The following is a 26,642-nucleotide window of genomic DNA, read 5'->3' as shown; positions in this document are numbered from 1 at the left end:
ATTTTGGATTGACATGGGTAAATCTGGACTGACAGGGGTAGTTGAGAAAAAAACGGACTTTTGAGGGGAAACCGGACAATCAGGCTGCGGCCGGACGTTGAGAATTTTGGATTGCAGGGGTAATATGCGAATTTTGGAGTGAGCTCGCTGGCTGTCTACCATGACAGACGCCCAGACCATGCGAATCGTACACAACCGCAAAGATGTCCCCGTTACTCACCCAACTACACCTCAATGATCGTCCCCCCTCTCGCCGGCCCCCAGGGCTTGGTAGGTTGCCTTTCCTCTGGGTTGACATTGGCCTGGTTGGACACATGGCGTACACACTCTCTCAACAATCGCAGTCGTCTTGATATAAAACTGTCACATCCCACTCGCCTTTCCCACGTCTCTCAACTCTCAAGAACCACTGACAAGCTACGCTGAAACATTGAAGCCTTGCGCGGTTCCTCTCACTTCGTTCATCCAGGCCCCTATCATTCCATCTTCCTTAGTCTTTCCCATTTCCAGACCATACCACGGCTTCTTGGAGACACTTCTTCTTTTTGCCAGTCGACTGCTACCTTCCCGTACTCGATTCTTCCGCAAAGCTAGATAGATTGCCCCTCATGGCTGTCGACTCATCTTCCACTGACGCCGGTCGTGTGAATGACAACTTGCCGTCAGTCCATTATCCTTGAGAAAGTCAAACTTTCCATATCACCTACTAATCCAATCATAGGGTTGTCAGAGACTTTTCGATGCTCTTGCCCTTCATCTACGACACGTCTTCCTTTTCTGACCGTCAGGTCCAAATTGCCAACGCCGGTACCATCGTCTCGTCGACCCACGTGGAGGGCCAAGCACCTACACCCAGCCATTCCAGCACTGACACGGCTGATCCTACAGAGGGAAAGAAGGGCGACATGCCTGTTGACAAGTGATTGAATCTGAAGTATACTTCAGGCATGCCTTGGCTCAAGGAGCAGTGTTTCAATGTCGGGGCGGCGGGGAGGGGGAGCTGGAACGACTGCAGACACCTGAGTTTAGGCCAATAGCTACATCCTCACATTTATTTAATTGATGTTTTGAGATTTGCGATTGCTGCCTCTGGCAATTCACCTCTTGTCTTAAATAGGAAAGAAAGAACTGAACAAGGCTGGCTGCTGGGTTGACTAGGCCCCGGTCTGGGCCAGCAAGGGACTTCTTGGCTGCGTTTGCGAAAGGAACCAACCTGCTGTGCCTCGTGTGATCTGCTGAATTGAAGCTTGCAACGGTGCTGACTCGGTTGGGAGTGAGGTACTTGCCTGGTTGAGGTACCTACCTTAGACAACATGCGATGTCATGCCGTTGAAGAGGGATCAAGGAAAAAAAGGTCAGCGATGGGCAAAGGAAATAAAGGTGGTGAAGGGAAAGAGCCGCAATAAAGAGAAAGAACAGAAGAGACAAAAAAGGCACTGTATATGAGCGCAGAATGGTTTCGGGTCGCACGCCAAAGAAAAAAGACGGCGATTGGCCAACGGGCTTTGTGCGCAAGCCATTGTTTAAGTGTTGTCATCTACCTCCTCTTATTGAGACTTCAGAAGCCTCCAGTCCCTTGACAGAGTACCTATTGTTAGTCATCATCTACAGGGTCTGCTGGCGTCATTCGAAAAACGCCAATAGGGGTCCCATGTCTTGGGATATTCGGAGATCTGATCAGAAGAAAGACTAAAAGGGCCATGCCCACTGAACAACCCTGCGAACCATCTAACAAAGAAGATCTTATTCGATAATCTATTGCGGATGGGGCGGGGGACTGGTCTACAGTACCTACGTGTCAGCTCCCACAAGGGAGACTTGTCAAGTTCGGGGATCCGGGTTAATAATTATGCAGGCACGAACGGATCCTGCTTTCTTTTGGCAAGACCCAGTCCAGGCGGTGCTCCGTAACTAGCGGCCGCGCGCCGTTCGGGACGGACTCGATCTCCACACTCGCTTACATCCGCCCGGCTTGTGGAGTTAGACCGCAGCCATGGGTCTGGGTACGTACTTGACAGCTAAAACGGTGGGAACTCGGTGGAATGGTACGTACCCAGATCGCCCGCAAGGAAAACAGTAGAACCAGGATGCCAGCAATTACCGACACCTGACACTTTACGCCGTGTTTGGAACGTAAGGCGAGTTCAACTTTTACAGAGAACTAGCAGCTTGGCTCTAAGATTACGATATTATTGGATAATACATAGATCACGCTGATGTTCCTTTGACAGGCGGTGTATCTCTGATCCCATTGTCAGTGATTTGAGATTTGAGCATATGTCACGATCCAATTCCCTTTATTGTGTAGCGGGTTTCACACCGTTTTGAAGATGGAGGGGAGGTGAGAAACAGGCAGTAAAGAGATGGCAGACATAGGAGACATGGGAGACATGGGAGACATGGGAGACATGGGAGACATGGGAGACATGGGAGACATGGGAGACATGGGAGACATGGGAGACATGGGAGACATGGGAGATATGGGGGGCATGGGAGATGTATCTGCCGGACGTATTATGTTAAGAAAAGGCGGCTGCAACGGCGGCTTCCAGCTGTCTCAACCGACCTCATGGGGAAAGCGGCATGCGAGATGGTCTGTTCCAGCGTAATTAGAGACCACGCAATGGATCAATCAATCAAGGTTGCGAGCCTCCTGACTTGTCGAGCAAGGCGTGGGACGGAAAGGTACTGTAAGTTCCCCCCACGCCGAGGCAGACGGAGACTGAGCCACCTGCTCGGTAAATGTATCTTGTTTCATCGCGCTGCGGCCATTTAGTTCGGATGGGGGAATGAGGTGGGCAATTCCTGGCTACATACATCCCACGATGTCTTGTCCCGGGGATGTTGCACTGCCGGCACTAAGCGAGTGCGTCTCGTAGCGCCATTTTTTCTGGGCTCCGGGCGAGCTCCTCAACCAATGTCGACACAGTCAGGTGTGCAGGCATGGATGCAATTGCAAGCAACATCATTGGGTAATAATTAAATGCATGGATGTGTTGGTAATTGCTTTTCCCCATGTTTTCCGTACCCAAATTTGTGGTCTTGCACCACACATTTGTGGTTTCACCGAACAGACTGGGAGCGGACATGCAACTGCATGACCGTCGATCTTTGGGCACAGCTGACAGGAGAGACGTTTCACACCCGAAAGTTGGGGGAGGATGAACACGCGACATTGGGTTATTACTTCCGGCCACCCGATGTTTTTTAACCGAGGCATTCGCGCCATGCCGTCATTCGTCAAATCGTCTCTTTCTTCAGTCGATCGCGCGACATCCGGAATCATCGAGCTGGGGCGTAGTTAGAGCCTCAATTACCAAGTTCAGTATCATCCTACGTCGAAGCTCCACTCGATGCCAGCCCACTGGAATGAACACTGGATCGGAGAATTCATTTACTGACCTATGATCCTTGTCAAGGTGTGGATTGTCTTCTTCGTATCAACAGTCGTTTAGGAAAACATTGTTGTGACGCTCATCTGCGCCCCATGAGCAAACTAAGACTCAATGCGAAGCATACATCAGACCGCTTCATTAACAGTCACTCACTAACCAGAGTCTTTAAAGCCCCTGAGACCCTCGTTATGGGAAGAGATAAATTTATTCTTAGGGTCGCATACTTCCGTCGTAGATGCCGCCTGGGGTCACTCAAGCTGAAGCGGTCAGGTTGGGTGGGGGTTGCTGCATGCTGCGTTCCCGGATACAATCAGCGCGACTTTCCTGCCAGGGTCGATGACTAGCAAGGATCCCCGCAGAGGATCCTTGCCAGTTCAGAAGTTTCTCTTCTCTCATGCCTCCATGCTGTTTCCTTCTGGCTTGTATACGGCCGGAGCGCGGCCAAATGTGACACTCGGGACACCACTCCCACTCATGCAAGGCGAGTAGGTCTGCGCAGGGCAGCCACGGTGGGTTAGAAACCCCCGATTCTGACGAGTATGGTGGCATAAGTTTTCCTCATATGACATGTAACCGCAAGTTGGGCACTCGTGATTCGCTGGCCTGGGGATCACGGCGGTTGCCTCATATCGTGTCGAGGCTGACCTCTGCACGGATAAAACACTCTGCGGACAAGAAATCATAAGAAAGGGGGTAATATAAAAACCTTGACGTCTCGCGCGTCTCTTCAATTCATTTTGCAATGGCATTGGGAATTGGAGCATTTTATCACTCAAGCACTGAGACGTTCGTCCTTATCCAGCAACAGCCTCGCCATTCTGAACTCCCATACCTTCTTCATATTTCTTAACTTCATCAAGTCAGCTTGGACATTCGCAAACTGTCCCTACCTCTCGAGTTTCACCTGCATTTCTGTACTTCCTGTCTCACAAGACAACCCTGCCTCTCATGGATCCCAAGCAAGCTTCCAGTGACGTGGACTCTAAGAGTGAGGAGGACGTGCTGTCAGTTCATGTCCCCAGACAAGACCAAAGTTTATCTCTTACTAACCCTTACCAGGTGTCTCAATGACTTCTCAGTGTTAACACAATTCATCTACGACACCTCTTCTTTCTCTGATCGTCTAGTCCAACTCGCTATGGATACAGCCACCGAGCCGGCCCGTGCAGAGGACCACGAGCCCGCCCCTGGCCTCTCTGAAGCCGAAGCTACCTACGAGAACAAGGACACCGAGTCCGCGGGAAATTCATTCTATCCCGAACATCTTCTAATTGAGTAGCGGCAAATGGGGTGGCGTTTCACGGTGCGGGGAGAAAGGACGGCCAAGTGCAAGTTGCGTGGACGCACATGAGTTTGTAAACTTAGACACTTCCTTGCTTTCTTTCAAAAAAAAAATAATTCGATCTTCTAGAAGCTACCAAAAGGGGAAGGGTGCCTTCTATGTGCTGCTGTATATAGTTAAGCTGTGACAGAAGAAAACGGTTCTACCAGGGCTGTGTGTGAAGGTCGCAATGTGTCATCTGCCACTTGATTCGACCAAGCCTCAACGGCGTCCTACATGCATTCAACCAAATCCGTGTCCTTGGTTTCCCAAAACAGCTGGGTCTGTGCCCGTCACTCGCAAATGATACACTCCCGAGACTCAGGTTCGCCCTCCACCCCAACGGCCTCAAGTCCACGCATTTACAGCCCATGTCAAGCGCACTAAAGCGAGCCTCGTTTCTTATTTACCGAAAAGAGATGAGAAATATTTTCTTCTCATCTGGCTGAGGAATTGTTTCTTCTCTGTGTTATCGAGTCAGCCGGGGTACTGGCGTGGTGATTCCAGAATGTCTGGCGACTAAGTCGTGCTAGTTAGCAACCCACACAGGTTGAAAGATGAATGAGACACCAGAATGGCGGGTAAGAAAGTTCATGCCTTTGCACTGGCGCATGTCACTCTGACAGCGCGCGTGGGGGGCATGGGACCTCTCCATCACAGAGTCGCAATCATGGAATACGGGTACGTACAAACGCTAAGCCAGGACGACCATATCTCTGCTGTGCGAAGACTACAGCAGGTCACTCGCCCCGTAGTTAGTATCTTAACTCATCTAAGAGTATCGGCTCGATAGTAAGATAGAGCATTAATTTCCTGGTACTTGCCACTCCTCCTGAGAGCAGTGCTTCATGAAGTCACGGAGAATACGCTGGTCTCAATCGGGCTAGATCCCTGCGGGTGGCTCAGCTGTAGTCTTTGCACAGCAGAGATTTGACGGCAGGTTCAACGTCCACACCGGCGGCATAAGCTGTACCACGTTTGAGGCCCACGATCACGCAGTGTGGTCCGCGAACATGGCTTCAGCCACGCTGATGCGTAGCGTACGAGAAGCACCACTTAAAACGCCTGAATCGCGTTCAGCGTTCAGACTGGTCAGTACTGCCTGTTCCTCTCAACTTGTCTGAGAGGGTCTTGCTTGAATAGTGGATACCTGTCCACGCTATGCAGAGGCAGGGGTGAGCGAGATCTATCAGGTCGTAAAATGACATGTCATAAATCCACATCTTGACCGTTTGTGGCAGCTGAGGCATTCACCACGCCCACATTTCCCATGAAGTTCACCTCGAATTTTCCCGCATCTCACCGATCACTTTGCGGAAATGATGATCTGAGATACTAGGTCATAATGAGTGCTCATATATAACATCTGCAAAGACACATGGACGGCTCCCGCGGGAAACTTGATGGAGGCCCCTTGAATGAGCCATGTCGATTCCCCTCCCCCTCATCTCTCCCAGGCTTCATCCGCAGTGCTCATGAGATTTGGCTCCCAACTGCTTGGTACTGCCTGTTTTCTCAAGCCTTGAAGTCTCATGGGACGAACATACGCGTGTACGCACACGTGCACAGCGTCAATGCAAGATGCCACTATGCCGGCATCTCACCCCGGGGGTGTCTCAACATCCAGTGTCTCGTCCCAGGATTTGGCTTGTCTAGGACCCGCCCGTTCCCTTGGGCATCTCACATCACAGAATCGGAGCTTGATGCATCATTTCTGACACCGTGTGCCAGGAACTCTACCGTCCTGACCCATCTTTATGGTCAAATCAGGCCCCACCATTCCCGAGTTGCGCTGGTGATGCATCGTGTGTAAGTCCCCTCGTAGCACGTCCACAAGCGTGGAGTGAGCAGACTTGTCCCTCCCCTCGCTAGGAGCTTGTGTGATCTGTCACCTCCCGTATCTACACTAGTCATTCTTGAGGAAATGGTTCATCGTCTTTTTGCTTCCGAGATGCACAGCCTAACCGATTCCTCCCTTGTCCTCAGTCCTTGCCTTATTATTTCTGGTTGCCTTTATCTTTTCGAGCAACTAATTAAAGGTACGGTATTGATGTATCGCTATAAAGAGCCGTATATTCTCCTTTGAGTAGACTCAACTCCTCTCATTCCCACATAACATTGGAAGAACGAATCTCATTGTCCCAACGATTGTCCATGGGAGCCCATACCCATAATAGTACGATTCGACTCGACGCACAGTCATCCGTCCACCTCCAGCTTGGTCTCTAATCTCGCGAGCACTTGATCGCACCCAATCGTCTTTTGCTTTCACAACTTGGTTTCCAGAACACCAAGATGGACCCCGCTGGTGTTTCCCCCGCCGTGTAAGTCGTTCAGTCTGGCCTTGTGGCTTGATATTAACAGTCTTCAGTCCCTTCCAGGATGACTCTATGCTTGCCTCCTTCATCTACGACACTTCATCACTCCAAGACCGCCTGATTCAGGGCACCATCATGGTTGGTACAGCGACAGGTGTACAAAAGGTCCCCCGGACTATGTCTCGGGAGAAAACAGGGAAGACTTCAGAGGTTGCCAAACTATAAATTGAGGTTATGGCTCTGTGAAGAGAGCCTGAAAATAATACAAGCATTGATTGTATGAGTTTAGTAGAACTTGCATCTTGTCTGAGATTATTCCTCCTTCTTCCTCTGAGAATAACATCATCACATGAGGTGATGGGATATTGATGAGGGTTCCCTAAGGTGGGTAGCTATCCTCACTGTGAGTGAAGCATATGGTCTCTTGTTTGTTTGCATATGAGTCAGTGTCGTTGTTGTGCTCATGACCAGGTAGTATCCTATCACACGTCCTGCTATTGGAGGTCGCCACGTCACTGTCCGGAGCGGCTCTCACATTTATTCTGCAATATCCCGAAGATGTAGGCTTTGTACTGCGATTGAACCGACTTTCCGGCTTACCGTAGTGCAGGGTGTACCGCCGTACTGAGATGTATGTTTCCCCCACCAGTTCCAGCAACGCATGCAGCTACCCGACAGAAGGTATTGTCTGTCCAATGCCACGGTAGATATCCTGGAACAGATCTTTCAGGTGTGCCACAAAGCCTTGTCTTACAAAGTATCCGACGTTGTACATCCCATTTTCTGGTTCATAAGGCTATGCACATCAGTTACATGCGACCATCTCAGCACCGGTTGGACGGAGAGCTCATGCAGAGACACCGGATATCTCCGAGTCTGACAACCGAACCGGTAGGCGAGAGGCTGCATATGCTCAGGCATGCGCGTTTATACATTGGCCTACCTAATCGAGATGATGCCTGCGAGGCTGCTCCTTGGTTGCGTGGCCTTGGCACACAGAAGCTGGACCAAGGGTACACAGTCACAGCCAACACGCGAGGGTCGGAACGGCTCCGCGGCAGAGCCTCATATTCCATGCCAATCAAAGTTTTTGTACCTGCTTGGCTCCACTTGAGTGGTTCGGTTGAAAGCTCGACACGGGCTGCAGAACACAAACCGGCTACGGGTTTTCGGAGCGGTGCGTTGAGCCGAAGTCACACAGGAGTCATCTTAATAAACGGCCACAAAACTGGAAGATGCGCTGTCCTACGATCAAGACGCGTAATTAATCCTGAGGAATAAAGGTTATGCGTGTGTTGGATCCGATTGGATCAAGATAGGCTTTTCATTACACCCATATTCAGATGTGAGTGGTTCAAACTGTTTCCCCGGTCCTGACACTAACATGCTACATAACACATAGAGGTATTAAATAGTTAGCTTATTGGACATATACATCCTATTCTGACCTCTATTATGCTGTTTTAAATGCTCATGGTTTTGGCCCCATCCCAACCATACCTACAGTTGCATGATGCAGGCCTCAACTCTATGCATGCTCAAGGTTTACACATCCCTCAACAGGGCACAGAAAGGCCACATTTCCCAAGATTCTCATTTCTTATTTCTCTTCCAGCAACAACATCTTGATCCATCCCTCAAACCATAGCAGCCATGACCAGTCTCCCGCCCCCAGCATACGAAGAGGTGGTTACCCGTCGAGTCGACGAGCATTACTTGACTTGTACGCGGCCTACAAATGAAGGGCGGACCAAATCCCTCATGAATCATCGAGTTGGTACCTTTGCCGTGAGAGGCTGGATTGCCGGCAATGGCGGTACCACTGTCGCAGTAGGCCATTGGTGGATGAATGGAGGAAAACACCAAACTTGGGAGGTGTGCAAACCAATCGAGGACCAAATTGCAAAGCCAACCCAAGATCGAAGAACGAAGGAAAAGTTGGTCCAATGGCTCCGTACCTTGCGCAGTCAGCGTATCGAACAAGAGGCGGCATCCATTTTCGCAGTGAACGGAACGCCCATACAGCCAGGCGAGATTGAGTATACCATCTTTAGTCCCACTGACACGACAGGATCGGGCGAGTACGACTGGACTGAGAAATGGGGGTGGAAGGTGAAGCTTAGGGCATATACCTATGCCAAACATGTGGAGTGCTCCCGGTGGACAATAACATGCCGTATGTTCCTCGACGACCTACCATCCCTGTTGCAAGCGGGCGGCATATCGTGGAAAGATGTCATGGTAGATGTCGATGATGATCGCTTCGACGAGGACTCATTCCCGAATCGCGGGTGGAATTGGGCGCGATCATATTTCTGTTGGCCATCGTCGGCATCTGGGCAAAAGTGGAATGCCAATGTTGATGAAAGACACCAGGAGCAATCATCACTTGAACGAGATTTCCGGTATCGCCTCTCTACAGACACAATTCACTAGTAAGTACTTTTCTCCAGGCCCCTCCATCCCAAGACTTGACTGACTTGTGTACCAAGGGCTCAAATATTTCAGAGAACGGGACCTAGGAAGTACAAGATGGTCATGATATATGATCTCTATACGGTCTATGCGAACGACATTTCGGGAGAGCGAGTAGAGGTCTGGCATGATGGTCATGCCGAGAGGTTTGCCCAATTCATACGCCCGTTGGTGCCATGCGATGCGCATCTAGCGACTAAGCATGATGAGTCGGGCAAAATGCTGAGAAGATGGAACTTGTCAAGCCGTAAATAGAAGGTCCTGCCTTGGCCCTGAGAGGCAATCAAGTCATATCCAAGAGCCATACACAAATAGCAGCAACATAGAGCCGGGTCCCAAGCTCCAATCAATTCACCTTTTGTAATGAACATTCTCCTTTTCGCTCTCCAATGTATATTGCCCCTATTTTCTCCCGGTCATCTCCTCCAAACCCCAAGCGCCATCTACTTGCCAGTCCATGTGACCTTCCATCGTCATCCGTATTCAAGCAAAGCCCTGCTTTACAACAAGCTTTACTTGTACAACTCGTCACCTACATCGCAATGATTATTCCAGTGACTGGGTTCCTGGTTTTCTGCTTGTTGAGTGTTGAGTCAAGCGTTGCAGAGAGATGAGTCCTTGTCACACTCAACTACCAGCCAAGTTGGTCACGGTGGACTTTTGGGCCGGCATCTCTGCCAGGTGCGGCAGAAGTGCGACATATTTGGGGTTTACAGGAGCCCGTTTCCGGTCCCTCTAGAACCAGCCAACGGAGTTGGCTTCACAGTTGGGAGTGACACTTGGGGATGCAAATGCCCTGGCCAAAAGCTCCGGCCGTTCTTCGACAGTTATACCTGGGAATTTATGTGTCGATATCATCCAGATGATCATTATTGTGTCTGATTAGGAGTTGCTTTACGTATTGACGGGCAGGTGATCTTTCATCTTCGTGCCCCATCGAAAAGTTGACTCTTAATACATACCTGCCCAGTCGTACAACCATGACTTTGTGAAGTGAAAACAGTTGCTAACACTATCCTCACTTCTGATTCAGTGTTTTTCTACAAGTATAAGACTTGGGCTGTCTTCCCCCAGAAAAGAAATTACCTCTTCCTACACCATTCTCTCCCACACACGACCAAGCTCAGAGACTTCTTGCCTCTCAGGTCGCTTCCTACTCCCATACCAACACTCAGCGGCCAAGACCCCGCCGGTTCACCATCATTGTGTTTACTTTTTGTCCACAATTACCAGACACTCTTGGACACGATCAACGAAATCAGGGACCGAATAGGGGCGACAACAGACCATTGACCACTTGACAATCATGGCCGCCGACGAGGCCCCCAGGGACCCGGATCCCGCAGGCGACAAGATCCCACCCACTGTTGAAGAAGAACAAGAAGAAGAGAAGGCGAACCCAACCGAATACAACAAAGGTCCTATGCTGCCTCGGTTCATCTACGACACCTCTTCAGTTACGGAGCGCCTAATGCAACGAGCTGATGCCGACGCCAACGAGGACTCAGCGCGCGAGGGAGAAGCCAGCAAAGGGTTTCATCCCAACAACGCCAAAGCCAAGGACAGCGACCACGAAGAATCCAATGCAAAGTGACTTGATCTGTCCTGACTCTTGCTGCTATGATAGAAGGCCATTCTTAAACACCGCCTTGGCCGGCCCTCCTCTCTTCATTTGGCTGTCATCTCAGCTTCCTGCGCCAGCTCTCATCCCAAGATCAAACATGCTTCGTGCTCCTCCCTTTATATTTGCTTCTTGGGCTACCTCCATCGGCCCATTTTCTTAGCCTGCATCAATTCCTTGATGGGCTCCATTAAAGTCTTGGATTGTCGAGTTCATGCCCACCATGAGCTCCCAAGCCACTTCTTCCAAGGCGACCTCCTGCAGCCCGGGCAAGTAAGTTCGGTCAAAGTCTGGCGCTGATTATATCTGATTTTTTGTTTCTAGGGGCGGTAGCGACTCCTCCATGCTTGATCCATTCATCTACAACACGTCGCCTTGCGGACCGTTTGATCCAGCGCGCCATGGCAGCAACGACAGCAGCCACGACAACTATGCCAGCAACAAAGGATAAGCCCTCGAACGACATTAATGTCAAGGATTTCGAAGGGTCTGGAGAAGCTACGGTCAAGCTATGAGCCATTGATGTACACTGACTGGGTGGGAGGTGTATAGCCCTCGCTGGATACTCAATACCCTACATTTCACCATGTAGGCTCTCAAGCCGACAGCTTCCACTGTCTGTACAATCAGATCAGTCGGCTAAAAAAAGAAGGGACAGAAAAAGGTTAGAGCCAAGCCGCAACAATCCAATTGTTTTCACTCTCAATCCGTGCCTAACGACAGAAACTGTCCATGAAGAGAAGTGTTGTGACAGGACGTCTTGATGCACCAACTTAGAAGCCCTCTAATAAACGTGCAATTATCTCCCAAGCACTTATTATTAAAGAGTAATTTAACCTCATAGCATACCGAAAGGTAGATCAAGGCAGCCCAGTCAGAGAAATACAGTTTTATACACAATCAAGCCATCATGCCCAATGAAGCACTTATTATGCCTGTTACACTTGGATAAGGAGATTAGTGGTGGCTACTAAGCACATGGTTGCCTTCTATTCGTCACAGGATTGGCTGGATAAGCTGCGCCAAATAGGTGCGGGTTGACTGACATTGAGATGCTTGGGTGGTGTTGATAGCTGCTCCAGCTTATATTCAGCTATACCACAAGGCTCTGGAGGGCTATCAGAGTCGATTGATTCTGGGTCTGGACGGCGTCCAGTAATCGCAGCGCAAGCGACTGACTGCGAGGCTTCTCACCCTCGTGTGTCCCAGCAGGCTATGGTATATCGGTGGCAAGCACATGCAGGCAAGAGAGATACTGCCCACGTCCCATGTATTGCAACTACCGTGAAACCGGCGATTTTGACCAGTTTTTGTATCTGGCGAAGTCTTCATTGCCTTTCCTCAACAGCAAACCTACCAGACTTCTTCTACCTCTGCGCAATGAAGCACCACTTACACCGGACATATATGGTTTAATTGAATGGTGTCCTTTGCTGGGCTTAAATTGTAGTAACGGGCTTGGTGCAGGTACCTGGCGGCCTCGACTGCATCGGTACCTTGAGGTGTGAGGATACAGATTACACCCCTGGAGCCGGAGGGCTGAAGGGGCAGGCAACCAGCCATGCAGACTTGACAGGGGTGAGGCGATCAGGCGAAGAAGGCAGCCCGGTGACATACTCGGTCAGGGGCCAACTGTTTACAGTACTTCTTTCTTTTTCGCATTCGACGTCAGCGCGTGTAAGTCGCTGCAAGACCGCGGACTACAAGACTTTCCATTGTGCGCGGGCTGTCATCGCGGCCCACGGTGACATTCATCATCAAGCCTCATGTCTTGTTCGATCGAGCGTGCTTCGGCGCCTGTGTTACGCAGCAGCTGCCTAGACTATCCGCGAGCAATAAGGACTGAAGGACAATATCGAAAGATTCTGGACATTGTAAGCTTCTGGGAACTGATTCACAGGTGGCTTGAATAGCGTGGCAATGCGTTGGGTTGCAAACTGGTTCGCAAAATCTGGAAGAGCCTCAGAATGACATGGTTCTCGAGCTAGGCTGCTCCCGAGCAGTGATTGAGCCACAGGCGGAATTGTGATCTGGTTCGCAAACTGCCAAGAGCCGCGTGGGAAGAAGGCAGAGTGGTTCGCAATGGTTCGTAATGGTTCGCAACGCGCCTACAGAGCCTCAAACAGGCAATTCTGCAAGGCAACCAAGCCAAACTCCAGAATTGAGGCTCTGTATGCGCACACACCCCCGGGCTCTAAATTGCCATTTTTGGTCCTTCCGAGCAATTGCGCTGGGCCCATTCGGAGAACTTATCGTTTCGTCGGTCATAACACTGGCTCAACCGGAGCCCACGGTAGCTACCCCCCAGTCACTGGCCCATCATGTGGCTACCAGTGTAGGCGCTTGGTGTCCTTCATGCTCTCAGTCGCTTCCCTGTCATCTTGTCAAGATGCGGGAATCGCATCCTCTTCCCGGGGTATAAGAGGCCTGGGCCCCTCGACCGATTTGGGTTCCCTTCTCATTGGAATAGCAGACTCAGATCTGGTGTTTGGACACTCCTCCTCTCTTCACTTGGCCGTCACTCCAGTCTCTTCCGTCAACTCCTGCCCTGAGACCAAGCCCTCTTTCTTATCCCCCTCTCATATCCACTCCTCAAGCCGCCTCCTCGTGTCTTTTCTTGGGGCCGCCTCCATCTCTACCCAGCCGACCCCCATTCGAGCTTTTCGCCGCCGAGGTGGTACCCATCATGAGCTCACTGGCGCTTTCTTCAAACAGTACCCCCTCGGGGAGTCAGGAGCTGTAAGTTCCGTTGAGTTTTTCATAGCCTCATCTGACGGTGTGTTCTCAGAAGCGATACGAAGCCATCTATGCTCAATCGGTTCCTCTACGACACCTCCCCTCTTCCGGATCGTTTGACCATTGGTGCCATGTTAGCAGCAACATGTACAGCATCTTCGGCAGCTACAAAGATGGCAACGGCAACAAAGGACAAGCCCTCAAATGGAATCTTTATGAAGGACTTAAAAGGGATTCAGGAAATCACTACCAAGCTATGAACTATGGTCGCGCACGGAGCGTGAGGTGGACAGTTATCATTAGATACTCAATACCCTACGCATCACCGTATGGAGGTTCAGACAACAGCTTCCACGCTTGTATTACTAAAGAGTTGTTTACAAAAAAGCAAAAAAGACACAAAAAAAAGTTGGAACCAAATTAAGATTGCCGCCTGGCTTCTGACAGTACCTAAAGTGAATGGTCACACGACATGTCCTGACAGTACATGCGCCACGTCACAACCCAACTGAACTGGAACGGTTTGTGATACTGGCCTGGCTGAAGAAAGCCTGTAGCCATATAGGGCAGTACCCTTAACTCCATAACATTTGTATACTGTGATCCACTTATCGATGTTTTCAACGGCAAAGACTGCCCCTCCGCTGAAGATGGCGCTGCCAGCCACTATTCGTATTTGCACCCGCCTCTCCCGGTCCCTTCTCCTGACCAACTTCATCGCGTTGTAGCCTAATAGTCTTCTATGAGTGATGATTTTTTCCGGGGCTCAACTTGCACAAATACTCAGGACGTTGGTTATTCTCGACCAGAGCAAAGGATGTAGAAACCCCTCTTACAAAACCACACAATCACCTCCGCGACCACAATGCAAGCAATTCAATATAGCACCGCAGCGGTGAGATTAACTGTGTTCATCTCATGACTTTGAAAGGGCACATTGCTGACTGCATCTCCAAATGGTGCCATACCTATCCAAAACATCTCGTCAAGAAGGTGGGCGATAGCTGAGAATAGCCCCCCAAGAGAAGAGACTGGCCTCAGTGTATGAAGAAACTCAAATAAAGGATATGATAGGATATTCTAACTTATGGCATATCATGGTGTTATGACTTGGCTAAGTTCTTGACGAGTCTACACAACCCTACCCTACGTCCTGAGTTACTATGGCAGGATGCCTTCAGAGCGATGTGGACCTCAAACTGCTGATGATTCGTTAAATTGAAGGAAGAAATCGTTTTTCGCAGAACTAGAGTTGACCAACAAGATGACCTAGATGCCTCAAAACGCACAGCAACTGTCATGTGCCAACCAGACATGGCCAAGGGCAAGTTAAAGCCTTGACTATTTAATTAAAGAGGTCTATGTAGCACAAATCAATGTGCCTAATTGAACTTCCTTTGCTTCGGAGAACAGGCATATAACGGTTGAGTATTATCGTAGTAATGTCTTCTCTGTCTCCCCTTGGGGTTGTTGACCGACTTCCACCCCCTAGTCTATCCTTTATAGACTCGACTCTAATTCCCGATTGGCCATCTAACCATGAGGTCTTACAGGTGACTTCCCAGTAGCCAACGAAAGGCTGAACAAGGAGTTAGGAACTTGCAGCCTTCTACTCTATTCGCTGGACAGGGCATCTCGCAATAGCAAAAAGAGAAACAAAGGCAAAAAAACATACAACAGCGGGGATTCGCTGGTCGTCACCGACCCAACTACTAATCCGCCCCTCACTGGCTTATCTATGGGAGAGCGGACGGGATCCCGAGTTCTCCAGTGGGTATGGTCGTATGTGACAAGTGGCGGTTCACAATCGGGCTATAGCCTTATGACAGACCCCTTTCCCCTGAGAATAGGAGCCGATTTGGAACACCTTCACAACTCTCAGTTATTTGCTTTCTAAGCTCGTAAGAGGATTGCTGAAGCAGGTGATGATATAAACTGGTTCAAAAAGATAGCCCCGGTCTATCTGTGGAACCACTGGCTAGCGCAACTATTCCAAGTTGTAACCACAAAGCAGCGGAATGAGACCTTCAAGTATACAGTCAGGGCTCTCACGCAGAGCTTCCGAGCTCTGTATCATCAGCCATTACGTACATAGAGCCGATGCCCAAAGCCCTGTTGGTAATAGTCTCGGCCTTCAGCCTAGGTTTGGTTACCGTCATGAAGGCCCAACTCTTCAACCATGTCGTAATAATCACACCAATAACTAAATAAACTGCTGTCATCAAAACTTTTCTCACTATCTTCGGGTCTAGTAAAGTTGGTAGCGCTGACTACAGTTACTACTGGTTTGAGGGCCCCTGAGCCTACTACTTATGCCAACATTATGGCCATTGAGACCCTCAACACCACAATAAGCGCCTCGAATTCGAATATCACTCGATTATCTACAGCTACTATCAGTTCAATTGCTTCATTTAACTATGTCTACTAGCACAACAGCCAGCTAGACACTCCTCATGACGGTATCTGCACCTGCACCTGGGCCCATTCAAGCAGACCCGGTCTCCGACCAGTTCTTCGCCAGCTACCATAGAGGAGATGTTATTGAGTAAAGCCAACATGAACGATACCCCATCGGCATCGAGTACGTCGCAGTGGCAAGAAGCAGAGGGGGCATCCCGCCCACCCTGACCCCTGAAGTTCACTTGGCCATAATTTCATCCGAGTCTATCATCGTCCAAAAGTCCAGTAACAGAAATGACTGGGCCCTGTACATCCAGAACACTCCCGTCCGCAATGGACATCATCATATACTTGAGGCGTCAACAATAGCACTATGGCGCTGAGCTGTGCTGGATCGGCCTCACTTACACCCAGCCGCAGCTGGGTAACCCCTCGGTATGTCTCGAGACGGCCCGTTTGCGGTCCTTGGCAGCAGTCGCGAGAGTAATACCGGCAGGTTCAGTTCATTTCTCAGAAACTCATTCTTAGAGGGTAGTCATGGAGTGTTTGGGGGTCCATATAACTCCTTGCGTAAGTGAACGGGAGCACATGCCCTACACGCGGGTCAAGAAGACGACGTCTAGATAGAGTATTGCTTGATCATGAGTTGAGGGAAGTTATGCTAATAGCCTCAAAGCAAGGAAGCCATAAGGTGGAGACTTACATAAATTGCCTGTGATGGCATAAATAGAAGTGTTCCAGAGGAGTTCACTTGAGTGTCTCATTTGTTTCTCAATCCGTGTGCCAAGTTATTCTCTTTGCTCGACCCAAATCCTTTCGGCCTTAGATAACCGACAGTATGCACGAATGGCCTCTTGCGCTTACCACCGGTCTGCACTTTGAGCTTCGGGAGGTCTGAACTGGACGGACATCCACCCCCGGTTCATCCATATTCCATGTGGCTGTCTCGATCCTGCAGGCCTTTGAAACATCCAAGGCATGGAAAAAGAACTACGACAAGTTGGGACAGCCGCACTTCCACACTCGTTCAGCCTGGCCTCGCCGCCAAACACCAACGTAGCCATGACGCGTTGAGAGTCTGGGAAGTGCATTCTCTCGGGCGAATGGGCTATTCTTCATTCGACCTACGCAAGCCAACACACTACACTTGGAAGGATGAGGTGGTGACTTACACAAAATTTGCCCAAAGTGCCAGCAGGGGATCGACTTGTGTGGTTGCTCAACATTAGAGCTAGATATCATGAATCCAGTCGTTTTCAACAACCTTCACAGACCGCTATTTCCACGATTGCAAATTTGATTGAAAGCAGTGAGATTTAAATCTTCTGCAGCATGCCAGAGCCAACACATTCTTGAGGCCTTCCAGCCTTTTCGGCCATCACCGCTACTTGATGAGGTTTCCCAGTGAGAGAAGTTCTCTCAGAGCCTCGTCAAGCTGAAGCACAGCCTGACAGCAGGCACACCAACCGGACATCTCGGGTCCAATTGTATAGAATTCTGCCCTCCGTGCATTGCTCACCGCTTCTCTCGACCTGCAAGACATTCGTGAGGCCTAAATGGGAGGGTGGCTTGCCCAGTTGGCTTATAGGGCCGCAAGACGCAACCTCCAACGTGGGGGCTGGGACAAGTTACCAAGCAATCGTAGAGGGGGGTTACCGTTTCCGGATTGTCAGTCGGACACCCGCATCCCCAAACACTACGCTGCGAATCATCGTCAACCGACTTGTTACCGCTGTTTTCTTTGGGAACAATTTGCATCTCCATTCCCTTGCGGCAGCCCTACCACACCTCGTCGCCATCTTCTAGAACAGGCTGCCGCTTCGCAATGATTGGTCTGCTTAGTATGGGAGTCCTCCGTCGTTGGATTCATTTCGTGTAGTTGGGCCAAAGTCGCCCGGAAAGTCAGGAACGAGGCTGTTCAGGCACTCACCGAACACTTTTGCTTGTGATTATGCGGCCCGCTCAAGAAGGCCTCAAAGTAGAATTGTTTTACCCATAAAGATGTCAAGTTTCCCGGGGTGATGATGTCTTGTTTCCATCTCAAGCATGGCGCTCCTTGAGCTCAAAGCCCAGACACCTGCCTCGTCCAACAGACTTCATACTTCATGACACTCTCTTCCCTAATCTTATTTACCATAAGCGGCACTTTTCGCGCTCTCTTTATCATTTGAAAACTCGAGCCCACGATTGTCTCTCCTTCAGCTCGACGTTCTACCATGTCGTCCAACACAACTTTCACTTACACCGCAGAGGCGGGTAAGCCTCAGTGAGACAACAGCCTTCCGCACAAAACATGCCTCCAATAACCAAGATTTTTAGGTCCGATTTAGATGCTCTAATGCTCCTACGTTTCCTACATGATACCTCTTCGGTCCAAGATCGCCTCTTTCAGGGGGCCGCCGCTCAGGACGCCCAACCGAACGATGGTCAAATCTCCGACATCAACCTCAATGAGCCAAGAGCAAAGCTCTAAAGACCTTGAGAACAACTACGCGAAGCCTCGATGCCGCCCTTTTGCATCCTATATATACTAGGTAGAAAGACAGGCTCAAGTTACTGCGCCTACTCGTGCGAGGTTACGAGAATCACTCCACAAGAAGGACACATGTAGCACAACGTTGTACTCTATTGCAAGAGGACAGTAGCTTGGTCGATATTTTACTCTATGTAACTTAAATCACATTCTTTTCTATCTGCCTCACTCCCATGTTTTCACACTCGCCCTGGCCTTGTCGACCTCTTCCACCATAACGTGCTCAGCTGTTACTTTCATACCCTAGATACTAAGTCCAAGTTTAACCCAATTGCAGCCGATTTATACATCTTTAGTAGCCCTAAGTTTCCTTGTCTGACTCTTCCACAAGTAGTCACATTCGCACCTAACGGAGACTGCCAGAAGACCGCAAAGAGGGGCAACTTGCCGACAGAACTATGAGCAAACCAGGTCGTCGATATGAGAAATATCAATACCCTCATTTTATGATTCTATTAAACTGCTTTTGCAAGCTGTCTGATGATTTTAAATCAAATATCTGGCCCTCTTTGCGCTGGTCCCTAGAGGGAGTTGACTTGATGTCTTACAAGCGTATCATCGTAATACAATGCTGAGTGCACGATCTCAATTCCAAACAAGTAGGGAAACTCAAGTTATTAGAAGTAAAAGCAGCCCAGTTATGTCAGGAAACGCCATGCCGTACTACACCACTGGTTACACGTTGCCAAGGAATCCTCTTTGGAACGTCCTCAATGGCAGGCCAATTCCACCACCCCTTTTGACGTCGCCGAATAGTACGCCCACGCGGATCCAAACGAGCAGACTCGAACCGCCTTACGGACCAACACTTTTGTGCCCAGCATTGGAAAACTCAGGCTCGTGTTCTCTCATCAGACTTTTCCCGCAGTGTCGTTTGATCCAAGAACCATCACCGACTCCCAAAGCGTGCTCAACTTACACAGAAAACGCCGACACCGGTTCAAAACGGGAGCAAGGAATTGTCAAGAAATGGAACGAGCCTTGAAGGCTGCGAGTTGTAACTTAGACCATGGAAAGTGTTCATCAACCATGTGCCCAGATGGTGAAGTCGTCAAGCATAATCAATTCGTTAGGAGAGCCATGATAGTGGACAGGAAATGCGTCTATCTTGCGCTTCGTGATGTACATTGTTACACACATATCATATAAGTACACGTGGTACCATCCCTGGTACATCTTCCCCGTCATCTTCGCCTCAAATCCCGTATCCAAAACATTTATTGAGCCGGAGGTGTCGTCTTTGTAGGAGGTATCGAAGAATCCGCCACCACTTCGGACACACCAGCCTTCTCGAGAGCAGCCTCTTTCCTTTCGGCAAGGATGGCACCCAGCTTCTCCAGCATCTCGTCGCTGAGCTCGGGCTCGCCCTGGGCGGCACGCAGCTCGCGCTGTTGGGCGTGGTACTCCTGGAGGGGAGTCTGCATGGACAGAATGGAATCCTCCCGTGCCTTTTCGGCATTTGCCTCGTACTCCTTCTGCTGGACGTACCACTCCTCGTGGCGTGTTCGGAACTTGGAGAACTTGTTTCGTAGCTCGTCGATAACGGTTTCGGGCATGGGGGCGGAGAGGAGGTTGTAGTAGAAAGATCGGTTCTCAGCAGCCTCACGAGGAGTATCGCTGGCGTGTGTCTCATATTCTGGCGCCTCCACTGCGGGCCAGGGGATAACAACGTTGATTCCGGGAACGAGCCGGTCCCATTTCTTTCCATGCTCCCATCGATCGAGTGTCATGTTGGTTGACTTCATGTTCGGAGGAACTGCCTTGAGCTGATTGATAACAACATCCCTGGTGATTCCAGTCTCGGAGTTGGTGATGGGGTAAACGAGGCGGATCGAACCGATCGAGATAGGCATAGGTTGGGACCGGCTGTCGTTGCCAAACATGCCAGCACTAATTGCCTATTGACTCAATTAGCTTCCGCAGTCTTTTCGATGAACCGCCATTTCATACCCGGTGATGAGTCTCAAGGGTAACAGATCCTGATTGAAGGTTGATCGCCTTGATACGATCAATCTTGCCCTTGTCCGGTCCATCCATAATGACCACTCGATCAGACACAGCCAGGTTGAGCTGCTTCAGTCCTCCAGCCCAAGCACATCTCTTCTCAAGAACCTCGGGTCGTGGTGTGTAGAAGCCGTAGTTGGACCAATCCGTTCGTACACTCTCGGAGAACATGCCGTACTGATTGAATCCCAGATCACGCTTCGGGGCAAGAGGGCCCAGCTCCCAATCCTCCTTTCGGGCCCGGCGGGCATCCTTAAGATTCTGTCGGACCTCAGAAACAGCACCTCGGAAGGCCTGCTGGTTTCGAAGCTTGTAGTTGGTCTGTTCGGTTTTGGCAGCTTTTTGCGCACGTCGGCCGGCCTGGCGCTGGGCCTGGGCGACTCGCTTGGCGAGCTTCTGCATGGCGGAGAAGTCGGGGGAACGAGCTGTGAGGGTCGATTGAGGGGATTCACAAGCTCTAGCAACCCATTGGGCGGGAACGAGCTGCGGGCGCCGAGTTGTCGCTTGGGCGTGACGATGAATTCGTTGTGGAGTGGACGATTGAGGTGGAAATTCTCAATCGTGAGAACGGAATTAGCCGCGGTAGCGTGAGTGCGGGGTATCTGTTTGCACTGTATTGGGCACTGTGTCAAGGTCGTGATACCCTCATGTCGTTGAAGCCAAAAGTTGCCCTCATTTCGGCTTTACGAGACTACCCATAGAGGTAGAACAACTTAGCGTCTCCCGGGCGGGTGGTTTTCGGTCCTCCAGGACTGGTTGAAGCAAGGCTCACTTCCATTGCTCAAACATGGCATGCATCAACACACACCAAGTTTCAAGTCTGCACTCTAAACTTGACTCTCTTGCAGGACACAGGGGGCTTGCCATGGCTCAATGAAACACTATGCAGTAGATACCGCAGTTTCGAATGAAGCATCAGCGTCGTCGTCAGAAGGGGTAAACATTGTCCTCCGGGATACGCGTAAAGAGCATCCACTTCCGAATTTCCGATATCAGATAGGTAGGTCGTCAGACAACTCCGATGGCTGCAAGTTGAGAAGAGATGAAAGATTCACATGACACAATCAGAGCCGCTGTTCTTTCGGCACAGTCCTCCGTTCCAGGGAGGACTTGGGTCACGATGTTGAGACAGGGGCCGCACACGTGCTCAGCTATCACGCTTCAGTTAAAGCGCCAACCCAGGACATGAGATAGATCAAACCTCCGTCAGAGGAGAGGCTCGCTCGCGTGTGAGGCCCAGACCGTATCTTTCACCCATGGCCAGCTCACGGTACCGATAGGTCAACAAGGACCCTGACGCCTTCAAAGACGAGGCGGGGGACGAGTCCTAGACTCTTGGGTACCGTAGGACTTTTCTCCCCGTCGCGAGCTCTCTGGCTGGCCCTCCCGTAAAATCTGGTTGGCCCCAGGCCTTGGGGAGCGGGGACGGGATGGCACAGGCGACTCCGCCGTGCATTGCATGACGGACCAGGGGCTGAGAAGCTTGTGCCAGCGTCACTTCGCCCAAAGCTTTTTGTCGAGATGGCGCTACGTAAGCTTTTGTAGTCTTGCCAGTGGTTGCTCGGTACGGAGGAGCTGGATATGGACAGTCAATCAGCAAAGGAGGATACCGGTCAGCAGCAGGGAGGTAAAGACATGCAAGCGAACATGCCTCTCGATTCATTCTCCAAGCATGATGAAAGGCAAGGAGGCCAGCGCAGGGTCATCAACATCAAACGCCGGCCATTTCCCCTTGGGGGCATGACGACAACAAGAGCCGTTGGCATAGCCGCCGGATCCCAGCTGGAAATCTCCCCCAAGGCCAGATCCCATCCAGGGAGGTCGGGGTCCCGTTTCCGATGCCATGGACTACAAGCCAGTGGAAGCAAATGTGATGATGCAGCCCGAGGCTGATTCTCTTAGTGTCGTGCTGCCCGAATGACACAGGCTGAGCCACGGTTTCAGCCCCGGAGCTATGGATGGAGCCTCCCTCTCAAGGTGGCATTGGCGGTAGAAGGACGCAGCAAGCGGCGGCGACGACAGGACTCTGTTTGGTGGGCCAAGGACCGGCTCGCGCACGTCAGGCCGCGTCTGACGGGAGAACGTGTGCAGACGGAGAAGAGCGTGAAGACTCATGCGAATGACGTGCCGTGGTGTTGATGTCCTCGACGCCTTTACCGACAGCTGCCTGTTCCAACCTGCTGTAGGTCGTGAATGGCTCCCTGCAGAGAGTCATGAGAATGCGTCAAGGACTTTTGTTCCCGTATTATAAGAGCGTGAAAGATGATGACAGATTGGGCGTGAAAACAGAGGCCATCAAAGCAAAGCTGCCGTGTAATCAACAATCCCTCAATCAAACCGATCAAACAGCCAACCCCATCAACCATCACCCTTCATATCCTTTGTGGTTCATTCATTCAGCCGGATCTGCCATCTCATCTCGTCATTATCCGGCAATAATCACCGGCATTGTCCGCTCGAGAAAGACGTGCACGTCCGCCCTGCAGAGCACAGCATAGCACAGCACAGCACAACAACAGGCCGCGTCAAGGCGCCAAACAACAGCTCCATCCCACTGAAAGTTTCGCGGAGGGCTCCCGTGTCGGTCAGAAATAAACTGGGCCAGTTCCATTGTGAGTTTCCCCCCTCCTGGCTGGGAAATAGAGGCTTGTGACGATACCCTCGCACTGTCGACGCACTGGGAGCGACTCCACTAACCGGTCGCTGAATAGGGGACGGTCTTAGCGGTTGTTGCCACCCACCAGCCGACGCCAGGGCCACGCCGTTGGCTGCCTCAGGATCTACAAACCTGACCGGATCAAAAGTACCGATTGTGTGGTAACGCCCGCAAAAGAGTACCTCTTTTGGCCTTGCTTTTTCCGTCTGCCCAGCCCGGCCTGTCCAGGGGAAACACCACCCATCCATCATCAAAGAGTGCCCAGTCCAGGCCCCAGCAACTGCTGCAGCCCCAGCAACAGAGGACCAAACAACAAAGCGTCGACGCAGCTCATCTGCCGCCGCCCCATTTCGCTACTGCGAGAGAGCTCTGAGTGCAGCGGAAGCTCCATTGGTGAAGGACACCGGCCGACCACCTCCCTGGGTGCATCCATTCCATTATCAGCAGTAGCAAACACCATCAGCACTGCGCTGCACTGCACTGCACCGCACGGCATCAGCATCAGCCTCCTTCTTCGCGCGGCGCTACCTAAGAGTAAACAGGATTGGATTCCAAGCCCAACAGGCCATTCTCGAAACGGGCGTCCTGAGCTAGTTCCTCCTGTGTTTAAAGGACCAAAACTCCCCGGGCCGTCATTTCGTCACGCCCAGCTGCCATTGCACATCACCGACCGTCGATTGCACATTGCCCATCCCAGCCTGGAAAACACAGTGCGAGTCACAGACGCCCTCGTCCCAACAACCTTGCACCGTCCACTCGCCAACCCCAGCACGACGCCCGGCCCAGCTCAGCTACCCTGACCTCCCTCCCCTCTAGACAGCAGGTACCTGGCCGCTAGAGCTTCCCACCCGTGCGCCAGAGGTACCTCTAGTCCCCGTCCCGTCCACTCTTGGCTGTCCTGAGGTGTCCTATCTGTCCTCCTTGCCTGCCTGCCTGGCGCTGCCTTAACATTTCCCTTCCCTCTCTCTGCTCTTTTTCTTCCCTCGCTCTCGCTCTCCCACCTGCCGCTACCTTACCTACCAACCAAAAAAATCCAGGCCAAAACCCAAACCCCCTTCTGACGTCCTCTTTCCGCGTCCAACTCTCCTCCTTCTCCATCCCCCATCGACCCGCAGCCGCCGCTCTCCGCGAAACTCACCTTCTGCAACATCGCCCGAAGCTCAAGCTCGCATCCACGCCAGCACCACCGTTTTCTTCTCATATTTTATTAAACTTCATCACAACCTAACAGCAAACGTCATGGCTGAGATTCGCCGAAAGCTCGTCATCGTCGGCGATGGTGCCTGCGGTAAAACCTGTTTGTTGATGTGAGTTTGCCAACCTCCTCCCGTTGCCTATCATCCATCCATCGTGCTGTCGATGGTCGCCGATGCTGCAGCCAGGCCAAGCGCCCACGGCAGGAGAACCCAGCTGCTGCTGGCTATCTGGTGCTTGAATGCTTGGGGATGGCCTCATGCTGTTGGCGCCATCAGCGTCGTGATGACCATCGGTGGTCTCCGTGTCCCCTGTCGCCATATCCATCAACATCACCATCACCATCGCCTTCACAGATCACCAGACTGATGCTGACCCCTTTTGCAGTGTCTTCTCCAAGGGCACTTTCCCCGAGGTAAGCATTGGCTCAACGACAACGATGCCTTCACCATGCTCCGTCCTATCGCTCGGCTCCACAACGACGACCCATTCGCGGCCGAGCCTCGTTTCGATCATCAATACAACTCATCAACATCATCAATGCTCATGCTAACGATGCATCCTTCAGGTCTACGTCCCCACCGTCTTCGAGAACTACGTGGCCGATGTTGAGGTCGACGGAAAGCACGTCGAGCTCGCCCTATGGGATACTGCTGGCCAGGAGGATTACGACCGTCTTCGACCCCTGTCCTACCCCGACTCTCACGTTATCCTGATCTGCTTCGCCGTCGACTCCCCCGATTCCCTCGACAACGTCCAGGAGAAGGTTGGTTGATGCTCAGCCTCGCCCAGAGCTGATAGCCCGCTCGATCGGCACAGCCTTGCTGACACGTGCTCTTTAACAGTGGATCTCCGAGGTTCTGCACTTCTGCCAGGGTCTCCCCATCATCCTCGTCGGCTGCAAGAAGGATCTCCGATACGATCAGAAGACGATCGAGGAGCTTCGCAAGACCAGCCAGAAGCCCGTTTCTCCCGAAGAGGTACGACCCCGACCCAAGGAATGCCGCTGTCCGGCTTCGCCCGACCAAGACAGGCATTCCTCCTTGCATCACCAAGTACCATGCTAACAACTTGATAGGGTGAGGAGATCCGTAAGAAGATCTCTGCCTACAAGTACCTCGAGTGCTCGGCCAAGACCAACGAGGGTGTCCGTGAGGTGTTTGAGCACGCCACCCGGGCTGCCCTGCTGTCCCGCAGCAAGGGCGGCAAGAGCCACAAGAAGTGTCTTGTTCTGTAGAGGACGGCGCGAAGCCCCTCTGAGCGGAGCGCAGGCATACGTGCTGCGGCTCGACCCTGCGTTGTAATCCATCGTCGTTCCAGTTCACCCTCAACTTGGCCCCGGCAGTTCGGATGATACGGGTTCGCGACAGCCAAGAAGGCGACGGCTGTCGACATGCATCGGTTTTCTCGGAATCTGGAGTTTGATATCGTCTCGCTCTTGTCTGGTCCATCGGCCTACGCGCCGACCTTTCTCGCTGGATTGATGGTTTTCTTGTCGGCGGAGCCCATGATTTCTTGGACCTCCTAAAGTCGCAGCAGCTGCGGGAGGTTGCTATACCGACAGATACCTCGTCTTTTTTCTTATCACCATGGCAGGCGAGCGGGACCTTTGTTTTATGTATCTGCGTATTGCGTATGGGGGAGGTGGGCCAGATGTCTTTTTTCTTGCTGGGGCTGCCGAGGAGAAGGATGAGGAGTGACTCCCGCCCCCGACTCTGGGGTCCTTTGCCTGTCGGCGGAAGCTGATGGGTGATGGATGGTCAAGATGGTTGGGGAGGCCATGGGAGGCTCCGTGGGCCGGTGACGGCGAGAGCGTTTGTGTGTATGGAATTGGGGTCCGGCTGGGGGAACCTTGTCGGGCCAGGTCATAAATTTTTCATTTTTTCTCTTGAAGCCTCGAGACCGTTATTTAGATCATGGAGATGGGACATCTATTGCGTAGGGCCTGCCTGTTTAATCATTGTTTTTGTCGCAACTTGTTTCATG

At 51.4% G+C, this 26,642-nt stretch overlaps 4 protein-coding genes across 4 annotated transcripts; 3 read left to right on the top strand and 1 right to left on the bottom strand.

The window, feature by feature from the left end:
- Positions 1-8,687: 8,687 nt before the first annotated feature.
- NCS57_01062400 (uncharacterized protein) lies at positions 8,688-9,470 on the top strand (the record flags this gene model as incomplete). Its single annotated transcript, XM_053060365.1, has 1 exon — positions 8,688-9,470. One exon carries the CDS (start codon positions 8,688-8,690, stop codon positions 9,468-9,470), a length of 783 nt encoding a protein of 260 aa, XP_052910759.1.
- Positions 9,471-10,815: 1,345 nt separating this feature from the next.
- Positions 10,816-11,103, top strand: NCS57_01062300 (uncharacterized protein; the record flags this gene model as incomplete). The annotated part of the gene is made up of 1 exon (XM_053060364.1): positions 10,816-11,103. The coding sequence occupies one exon, from the start codon at positions 10,816-10,818 to the stop codon at positions 11,101-11,103; it is 288 nt and encodes a 95-aa protein (XP_052910758.1).
- An 8,916-nt stretch (positions 11,104-20,019) lies between these two features.
- On the bottom strand, positions 20,020-21,208 carry NCS57_01062200 (uncharacterized protein; the record flags this gene model as incomplete). Its single annotated transcript, XM_053060363.1, has 2 exons — positions 20,020-20,700; positions 20,753-21,208. 2 exons carry the CDS (start codon positions 21,206-21,208, stop codon positions 20,020-20,022), a joined length of 1,137 nt encoding a protein of 378 aa, XP_052910757.1.
- Positions 21,209-24,449: 3,241 nt separating this feature from the next.
- On the top strand, positions 24,450-25,893 carry NCS57_01062100 (uncharacterized protein; the record flags this gene model as incomplete). Its single annotated transcript, XM_053060362.1, has 5 exons — positions 24,450-24,769; positions 25,044-25,071; positions 25,225-25,422; positions 25,502-25,636; positions 25,735-25,893. Exons 1-5 carry the CDS (start codon positions 24,702-24,704, stop codon positions 25,891-25,893), a joined length of 588 nt encoding a protein of 195 aa, XP_052910756.1. The 5' UTR covers positions 24,450-24,701.
- Positions 25,894-26,642: the final 749 nt, after the last annotated feature.

This window comes from Fusarium keratoplasticum, chromosome 8 (genome assembly GCF_025433545.1).
Source record: "Fusarium keratoplasticum isolate Fu6.1 chromosome 8, whole genome shotgun sequence".
Lineage (NCBI taxonomy): Eukaryota > Fungi > Ascomycota > Sordariomycetes > Hypocreales > Nectriaceae > Fusarium > Fusarium keratoplasticum.
The sequence above is the reverse complement of the archived record's forward strand: the minus strand, read 5'-3'. Positions and strand labels throughout refer to the sequence as shown.